This window comes from Poecilia latipinna, unplaced genomic scaffold (genome assembly GCF_001443285.1).
Source record: "Poecilia latipinna isolate Pla-1442-1.1 unplaced genomic scaffold, P_latipinna-1.0 Scaffold1100, whole genome shotgun sequence".
NCBI classification, from domain to species: domain Eukaryota; kingdom Metazoa; phylum Chordata; class Actinopteri; order Cyprinodontiformes; family Poeciliidae; genus Poecilia; species Poecilia latipinna.
In genome coordinates this window covers 368,016-378,193 of record NW_015113716.1, presented here as the reverse complement: position 1 = coordinate 378,193, position 10,178 = coordinate 368,016, and the positions used below count along the sequence as shown (strand labels likewise).

Below are 10,178 nucleotides of genomic sequence, written 5' to 3'. Positions count from 1 at the left end.
ATTTAATCCAATAATTAAATTGGATTAAATGAAAGACAAATTGAAAGTTACTTACATATATTCCAATTGTATGTTAGTATGTTATGAGACAAATGATCTGTGAAAAAAAAATCAAATTCCTTCTTCTCCTCCCAGTGCTCCCAGTTCTAACTAGGAACAACCAATCAGAGCCAGGAGGCGGGCCTCAGCGTTGTCAATCATCCCTCTCTCTCCATTACCTAGCAGAGCCTGTAGTGAATGCTAAAGCTAGTTAGCATGGCCACCGATGGCGGCGGATAAACGGGTTTTCTGTAACGGTAAATTGTTTCTCCACTATTAGCATATTTAGCTGGAAGCACAGGAGATTGGTTGACAGAAGGAAGACCCTCCTCCTCCTGGCTCTGATTGGTTATTTTTGGTCCGGAGTCAGGTATTTTTTCAGACAGTAGAGCTAATTGAGGGAAGATATGGAGGAGATCGATACTTTCACAGACTATCCGTCTCATTTCTTTCTCTCCATAAAACAAATGCTATTTTAAAGGCAAAAAAACTTGCATTAACTGTACAAATTAATATCATAAGACTTCCAATTATGAAACTTTTTACATTGGAAAAATATTTTTTTTAGCAGTTTAACAGCTTGAGCTAGCTTAGCTGTTAAACAGGGTGTTAGCTCCTAATGCTAACACCCTGCTAGAAAACTGAACATGTTGACGATGAAGCTGTGGTTGCCAGTGTTCTCAGATGTGGTTGTCTGTTACTTTTTTTCTTTTTCTTTCTTTAGCTGTGGTTTCTGAGTAAAACGTTGCATGCCACTTTGTTAGATCTGATATAAAGTTTATTTCATTAATATTTTCTGATTAACCGATGAGCAAAATTATCTTCACGATTAGTAAGAATTCAACTAAATAAGCTGACAACATAAATTCAGCACAGATATACTGATTAAAGTCGACTTGAATAAAATGTGTCACAGCCATTGTGCTGATTCAGATCTAACAGTTTGTGTTAGCAGCAGTGCAGCAAAAAGAAATTAGACTTAACCACACAGAACTGAGAAAACAGAAGATATATCGATAACAAAGGAGCAGGAAACTAGCACGGCTGCAACAAAATAAAATTTTTGCATGGTTGCAGCTCTTATCTAACATCAGTGCGGCCAAAGAAGCGTTACATTTAAACATTTTCTGCAAACATGAAAACCACCTGACAACATTTTAAGCGTTCGCTTGTATTCTACTCGTACATCTAAAAAACATAAATAAAAATTAGAAAATTGAGTAAAAGGGTAATATTTCTTACCTGCCATCTTATTAAGTAAAACTAGTCACACAAAGAGTGACATGTTCTGAGCCTTGGTTTTTTGTGATTTTGATGGTTATGGCGTACAGATAGTGAAAAACAAAAATTTTAGTTTCAGTGAATTAGACTGTTGTTCAAAAGGTCATGAATGGAAATGCATGGTATCCCAACCTAATCAGCTGATTAACTCAAAACACCTGCAAAGGTTTTCTGAGCCTTTGAACTACCTCTCACTCTGGATCAGTCGGCTACACAACCAGAACAGTAAGCCACAAAAAAGCTTGGATACACAGAGTTCTATATCCACGCATATTAAAGAGACAATTTTATTATATAAAATTGTCTTTTTTGAGCTTTACATTGTCTTCAATGCTTCAATGACCATAATGTTCCTGTTCTTGATTGGCCAGCAAACTCCCCTGGCATAGAGAATCTATGGATTATTGTCAAGAGGACAATGAAAGACCCAACAAGGCAGATGACCTGAAGGGAGCTGTCAAAGCAACTTGATCTTCCATTGGACCTACACAATCCCACAGGTTGATCGCATCAAGGCCACAGCATAATTCATGCAAAAGGAGCCCCAACCAAATACCGAGCGCATAGAAATTCATGTACTTTTCACAATCCTGACATTTTTGCTAAAAACATTCTTTTTAATTTGGTCTGACGTGATATTCTAATTTTCTGAGACGTTGAATTTTGGGGTTTCTTGACGCACATGCCATAATAATTAAATTTGAACAAAATAAAAGCTTGAAATATTTTATTTCCACGTATCACGAAGCTCTATAAAATGACTGTTTCACTTCTTGAGATGACTTGGAAAAGATATTGCACTTTTACGCAACATTCAAATATGTTTTATGTATTATTATAGTATTGTTGTGAATACTGTCACTTTCCTAAAATAATGACATAAGTGTCTTTTTAAAAAAAAATTTGCAAAAAAAAAAAAAAAACGTTCTGGGAAAAAAGAAGTGATGATATATGAAAGGCATAATATCAACGTAGTTCCGATATTTTACCAGAAGATGGCGCCGTTTCCTTTTACACGGGCAGAGATCTGTTTCCAGCGTTCAGACGCTGGTGGACTCCTCTTTTCTCCCCCCTCCCATCAGAATAGAGAGGGAATGGGACAGACAGTGATAGAGGTGGGCAGAGGTGTGACAGAGTGGACCGACTGAGGCAGAGGCAGGCAGCCAGTTGGGCATTTGCCATTTACTTTCTCTCTTCTTCTATTTTTTCTCTTATTTCCAGAAAGGAGGGAGAGTCTATTGCACCTTTTTGTTTCGTGCGTAAACTGGATAAAGGCTGTTTTTTTTCTTTTCCTCCTCCAAATTCTGCGGGGGGACCTCCAACTCTTTCAGCCTGAGCTGTCCATTTGAGAGGTGGTGGTCTGGGTGGAGTTTTCCTTTCCCCTTGTAAGGTTATTTCTTTAAAAAAAGCATTCAGCAACCATTCCATCCAATCGTCCTGATTCATTTTCTCTCAGTGTTTTGCCGCAGGTGCTGTTGGGGGTGATAACCGTGCCTTCCCGTGTGTTTTCAGCGCATCGGCCCCCCGCGGTGCTTGGATTAAGTCCTACCATGAGACGGCTTTTGGAGACGTGGGTCGCCGTGCTGACAGCTTGCGCGCTGGCCGGACGCGCCTCCGCGGGATACGGGCTGAGTATGTTCGCCGCGCAGTCCTCCCCGCCGGACCCGTGCTACGACGAGAACGGGAACCCGCGGAGGTGCATCCCCGACTTCGTCAACTCCGCTTTCGGGAAGGACGCGCGCGTGTCCAGCACCTGCGGCGCGCCGGCGGCCCGCTACTGCGTGGTGACCGAGAAGGGCGAGGAGCGCACGCGGGACTGCCACACGTGCGACGCCGCGGACCCCAAGAAGTCCCACCCGCCCGCCTACCTGACGGACCTCAACAACCCGCACAACCTGACCTGCTGGCAGTCGGAGAACTACGCGCAGTACCCGCAGAACGTCACCCTGACGCTGTCGCTTGGGAAAAAGTTCGAGGTCACCTACGTGAGCCTGCAGTTCTGCTCGCCCAGACCCGAGTCCATGGCGATCTACAAGTCCATGGACTACGGCAAGTCGTGGGTTCCGTTCCAGTTCTACTCCACGCAGTGCAAGAAGATGTACAACCGGCAGAACAAGGCGACGATCACCAAGCAGAACGAGCAAGAGGCGATCTGCACGGACTCCCACACCGACATGCACCCGCTGACCGGCGGCCTGATCGCCTTCAGCACCCTGGACGGACGGCCGTCGGCGCACGACTTCGACAACTCGCCGGTGCTGCAGGACTGGGTGACGGCCACCGACATCAAGGTGATCTTCAGCCGCCTGCACACGTTCGGCGACGAGAACGAGGACGACTCGGAGCTGGCTCGCGACTCCTACTTCTACGCCGTGTCGGACCTGCAGGTCGGCGGACGGTGCAAGTGCAACGGGCACGCATCGAAGTGCGTCAAAGACCGCGAGGGGAACCTGGTGTGCGAGTGCAAGCATAACACGGCGGGGCCGGAGTGCGACAGGTGCAAGCCGTTCCACTACGACCGGCCGTGGCAGCGCGCCACGGCCCGGGAAGCCAACGAGTGCGTCGGTAGGTCAAAGCCTCTCTTTTATTTACACCGATAAAAAGAAAAAAAAAATCTATTCGAATTTAAGCAATTAAATAATTGGACATAATTAATTTTAGTTGATAAGAATCACTGTTTCTGAGTAGAAACTGTGTCCGTATCCAGATAAAAAGTTTCTTTAAAAATCGTTTTTGTGAACAAATGTCTTTAAGTTCGAGTTATTTTTTTACGACAATTTTCCTCAAATTAAATAATTCAATTCTGACTACATTGACGTAAACTTTGAGGGATTATATGCGGACTTATATTTAATTTAAGTACAACAATCAGTTCATTTACCCTCGGATGACAGTATTTATCGGGACATTTCCTAATTTAAAATTACCTTTGATAACCTGTTACATGCTGCTATCAGTTTATATGTTTTTTTTTCCTACTTCTGCTGTCATGGTTACGCACAAGTTTAATGGATGCAGAGAATCCCCTCTGTCACAACATAAAATCTCTGCTGCGTTCTTATGGGCTGGAAAATTACGATGAACAGCAACTTTACTGTTCCGTTCATTAAGTCCTCTGGTTTCATCGACCGTTGTTAAAAAAGAAAAGGTTTTTTTTGTTATTGATATTTTCTTGCTGATAAATCTGAATAATGTCTGAGCCAGATGCGTTGCTAGACCTGAAGCCATTCAGGGGCAAAAAAATCTGAATATGAATTAAATCCAAGGCCAGTTTTTCTTTCTTTTTTTTCAGTATTTATATTTGTATATTTTTTGCCATCTTACCTGAGTTTTGTTATCAAAGGGAACAAAAACCTGCTTTCCTGCTGAATTAGTGACTTCAATTCTTTTCCAGTCATAAATGTTATTTATTTGTTGTTGTTTTTTAAATAGACAAATGTATTGCTAGCCTATATCTTCTTAGTTTGAAAGTGTGTATTCAACATTTCTCAAATTATCTGAGTTTTTATTGTACCTTTTAATGCCGTCTTATTTTCAGCACAGTGCGTAAAACAGGAAAGGCTGTGGATGGAAACAGATTTCCGTAGGGGTCATCCAAATCTAACACCCTGCACTTAAAAGATGGTGTACTCTTCTGTCTTTTTTTTTTTTACCATGACTTTGATTGTTTCAAACTTTTTTCATAACCACAAACTCAACTTTAAAATAGTACCAACTAATATTTATTTATGCTGAAAATTCCAAAGATTTAAGACAGGAAAAGTGGAGGAGTTTCCAGAGAAAACAGAGGGGGAAAAAAAGGAAGGATGGAACCAGGCAGTTAAAAGCTTCATTAATGAAGCCTGTTTAGGTTTCATGGCAAAGTTTTGGTCACGTTTTTTTGGCTCGCGGTTTCTACATGACAATTAAAAGGTACTTCAATGAATATGCTAAATATCAACCAAATTTAAAAAAAAGTATGTTATCAATACTCCGATCATGATAACAAATTTTGCTGGACGATAAATCGTCCCACATGTTATTTCAATAAATGATAATATTGTTGTTTTGAGACCATTTTCAAGTAATATAAGGGTAATGGCATAATAGTGCAAGGACACATTCTGAACGACCAGTAAGTTTTAAATTCTACTGAACATTTGACTCTGAAACTGGAAGACATTTTAAGTATCAAAAATAAATAAACTAAACAACAGAAACGACAAATAAAATAAATTATGAAGTGTCCGGAAATCAAAATTGCTCTTCAGAAAAAGGGACTAGTTGAGACCAAAGGACCAGACTGACGACTTCTATCATCCAGTTAGAAAAAGAGACAGAAAAGAGAAAAACGATAAATCGTACAAATGGAAATTATTTAGCTTGGTTTATTTATTATGCAGTAAATTGATTTATTATTTATTGTGACAGGCATAGATATCAGTTAAATTTCAACAAAATACTAAGATAAGACACAATCGGTGAAGATGGCTCCAATGTTTGGAAGCTTTGCTTGCTATCAAGTTTAACGTTAGCGTTACTGCTAATACTTTCGGTTAGCTTAAAGGCAAACATTTCCCCACTAAAAACCAGTTTTCATTGTGTACACTGGGATATTTAAGTGTTGCCATTATGTTAATATGCTGCGGTCTTTAAATGGTAGTGACACAAATAAAAGAATAATTCCTCTTTACTGAGACAGGCAATGAAATAGGCGAGTTCTGTTCATCGAAAGCCAAAGAACCTTATATCCAGGGAATCAATGTTTTAAAAATAAATTCCCGCTTGTTGAAAAGAGCTGTGTAAAGCCACTTCATCCTGAAAGAGTGCATATTTCCATCAGTGAAAACCCAATCGCCAACAATCGAGCTGAACGATTCAGCCGGAAGCACAGGGCTGGACGAGTTTTCAGCAAAGCGGGCTTGTCCAAACGCGCGCCAGCCGACATTTCCTACTTTAATGGGAAGGAAACGTCGCAGCTGCAGAGATGAACTGCTGGGGCGGGATGTGTTTCCATAAGCAGGTGCTGTTACAGATCGCAGGGCCGATTAGGGCGGTTTTATTGACATTTCTGGCACGTAGAGCACAAACTGCCACTTTAGAGGCGGCAAACTATTCACAGAGGGGAAACAAAGCGTGAGGTAATCTGAATCCGAGTGTTATTTTGCTGTGATGCCTGTTTCCAGCGGAGCAGCAGGGGCTTACATCAACGGCCCGGGCCTGTGTGAGCCACCGTGGGGCGAGCCGGGGGAGAAGCAACCAGCCCCTGCCACTGCCATGGTTTGCTCAACCAAACGGAACAAGTGAACAAGTTGTTCCCTTTTTGGCCTCCGACTTTCGCCCGCATGCGAGCGCATTTCAAGAAAACAAAAGCGTGTCACTTGCGGCATCCATCTCACTGTCAGCGGGAGGCGTCCGCTTCCCCTCCCCTTCACCGTCTCGCTGTGTGTGCAAGTGGTGTCATCAGATAAAAACCGCAAAGGAGCCAGACAGGGGGGAAATAATAGGAAGGGTGTTCCGACACCAGAGGCGGCGCAAGGTTGTATGAGGCCCAGAGCAAAAAAAACAAACAAAAAAAAAACATTTAAAGCAGGCAATGAAATTCACCAACTCTTTCTGTACATCTTCCATCCATCCATACGTCATTTATACCTGCTTATACTTGCAGAAACTGTGCTTCCATGACAAATGTGCACAAATCTTTGTCTATATCCTGATAATGTTGAAACAGCCCCCCATCCCCCTGCAATTTTGCAATTGCGGTGTTTCTATTAAAGAGGAAATGAAATCAAAATTACATGAGAATACGTTTCTTCATGTGATAAGTCATTAAAAATCATGGCAGCGATGTATGTAAACAGTTACATGAGATTATATCCATGGCTACCTATGTGGTGTTTTGGGGGAATTGTAGTCGACCATTTTACAGAAGAGCTGTGGATTCAACACATTTGAATGACAAACAGAACGTTTTATGTACTGTGTGATGCTGTGAGAGCTCTGGTGGAACCAGCTGCACGTTGTCTGAAAAAAACAAAAACAAACCATCATCTTCCTACTACTTCCTGTTGACTTCTTTGTCATTTCCTCCAGTAGTAACATCCGGCTCCATCACGTGACTAGTTGTGAGCAAGTGATTCCATTTCGGGAAAAAAACAAACAAACAAAAAAACACGTCATCCCCACGCAAAAACTTTTTATGGAAAAACGTGAGTTTTGTGCAAATCATACTCTTAGAAGCCAGACTAGCAATGTCCACAAACTAACTTATGATAGAAAATGGCTTCAGAAGAAATACAGCCAACTTCCTGAAAATACAGAATATATCTGATAATGTCATTCAAAACTCAAGAAATACTGGACAGATTATTCCCCTGGTTTAATTTCACATTATATGTGCATCAGTTCAGATCAGGTGCACATTTTTTTGTCCCTTTGGGGGCTCCGTACAATACGTAACAACAGAGCCATCAACTACTAAATTAACTGTTTTGACAGAATGTGATTAGTCACTTCCCATTATTAATAAAATTAAGAACAAAAAGGTTCATCTTCTGATTGGTCAGTCATTTTGGATACGTGCAGCACTTCAATAAAACCTTACAGATTTGAGAAGAAGAGTCGAACTTCATTTGGTTGTCAGTTAATTGTATATAGTTTAAAACAAACTGTTAGAACCTAACACGTGTATGCATTTCATCTGGATACATTTCAATCAGTGTTTCCAAATAAACATTTGAGTTTTATTACATTTTTGTCTGCAGGCTACTTTCTCAGGTAAATTAATTAAATTCAAACTAATTACCCAGATATTTTTCCTCATGAAAGCATGAAACATTAGTAATCTTTTTATATTTCTCTTCTGGCAGCCACAGCTACATTGCCAACAAAGCTCACCTAGCAAGTTTGGCCTTAGCATTAATGGCTAAGCAAGTTACAACTAAAAAATGTACATTTTCCCCCAAAAGCATAAACTTTCTTGACCGCAAGTCTCACAACAGTCCTAACCTTTTATTGAGATGATAAGTTCATTCATAATATATCGCATATGAACATATCAGTCGTACACAACCAACGAGAACAGCTCTTAACTGAACCAACATCTAATCAAACTGTTTAGCTTGGATTTACTCCCAGAGTAACGTAGCCAATTCTGCTGGAATGTTAACCATCACTGAACATTATGCCTGCTAATGTCAAATAATTTTAATGACCAATACTTAACACCGTCCAAAACTCAAATTTTATAGTGTAGATTTATTTGCAAACAGTTACATTGTGCATGAAATGTGGGCCTACATTAGACACAAGCAGCAAAAACCAGCTTTAATGAATATCATTAAAGCAGCAGTATGTAGCTTTTTAATAATTTTTTATTTACTTTTTGTTCAAACTGCCAGTATGTTTTGAGAGTATGGTATGAGACAGATAATCAAGCTTTTCTCCCAATGTTAACTGGAAACAACCAATCAGAGCCAGGAGGCGGGGCTTGCAAATAAAAGTTACATACTGCAGCTGTATAAATTATGACTTCTTGGAAAATCTCAGGATTTATAGCTATGTAGTTTGTACTTTTGTTAATTATTTTACATCCTAAATAATTGAAAAATGTAAAATCTTCCAAATTCAGAAACTATTGAACAAATTTAAAAACAGGTTTATTCTTGGTTAAGTACAAATGCAACATCTAGAGGTCGATTTTCTGTGTAACAAATACAGAATCTTTGGGTTCCCCATGCTAGCTTAGCTTACTTGCCTTGGGTCGTTTCTACAGACTTCCTCAGCAGTAATAATTGGTCTCCTTTTGTTTTGGACCATTGTCATACTGGAGCAAGAGAAAGAAAAAGATTTTGGTTATGGGAGAGTTGGTTTCACTTCTTGGTGGCAGGCATCAAGGAAGTCAGTCAAAGTCAGGTTCCCATGACTCTGTGCATGGCTGGCATTATTTCGTCCAAAAAAAAAAAAAAGAAAAGAAAGAAAGAAATATATGTTGGCAGCAGGAATATTTGAATTCCTATCAGCTGGAGGCACATGACTAGAAAACATGACTACAAAGACAAATGGCAGCACAGGTCTCCCCACCACCGACGTGTCTGAATAACATTACTATAATCAGAAAGTAAAATGGGGGAACTATTTGGTTTTGGACAGATTTTTGAAGTGCCTGAAGCAGCAGCAGGCTGCAAAGCATCTGGAGAGGAAATTCTCCATGAAGTTAACTTTCACAGAGAGTTATGACATCTATAAAGAAGAGCAGAGAGACAGGAAGGGGAGACAAAAAGAGATGTAAAACACCAACACAGCCACGATTCTGTGTCACATTCCAATAAATAGGTCAGTAAAAAAAAAGATTATGGAGAGTGAAGAGTGCCAAATCAAACACACATCTGTATGGAGAGTGACTTGTTTCAATTTACAATAAATAACTTTTGAAATAATTATGTAAATGTAATTTATCAAAACTAGAAATAAATATAGAAATAATTAGTTATAGATTTAATTATTCATTCCTAAACTAAATGTCTTAATTTCATTTTAAAAATTAGACATAACTATTTCATGATTCAATAAATTAATTACTGTTCCTGTACTGAAGCACGTGATGAATCAATTCAAAATGTCACCTTCATCCATCAAAGTCAGTGGGCGGGACTAGAGTTGCTTCTATAGAGATCCTGACATCTTATTGGCTGCTTCAAGCAGCAACTCAAGAGAACGTCTGTAGCAGAATTAGTCCCGCCCACTCCCCCGAAGCTCTGTATCTTTATGCCCAAAATTGCTATATTTCAATAGATAAATAAATAAATCTCTAATAATGTACATTAACATCCATCTAATACATATTTATTCCTTAATATGACTATATATATATATATATA

The 10,178-nt window shown here is 39.9% G+C and overlaps 1 protein-coding gene across 3 annotated transcripts in view; it reads left to right on the top strand.

Annotated features, from left to right (window-relative positions):
• The first annotated feature begins 2,387 nt into the window (after positions 1-2,387).
• The window catches only part of LOC106959604 (netrin-1-like), a 72,142-nt gene continuing 64,351 nt past the window's right edge, over positions 2,388-10,178 (top strand). The window contains exons 1-2 of one of the 3 annotated variants that reach the window (XM_015052302.1): positions 2,388-2,705; positions 2,833-3,885. In XM_015052302.1, coding sequence (XP_014907788.1) covers positions 2,871-3,885 — 1,015 coding nt within the window. In that variant the 5' untranslated portion in view covers positions 2,388-2,705; positions 2,833-2,870. Of the gene's footprint in view, positions 2,706-2,776; positions 3,886-10,178 lie in introns of all 3 variants that reach the window. The other 2 variants (XM_015052301.1, XM_015052300.1) reach the window with 2 other exon arrangements.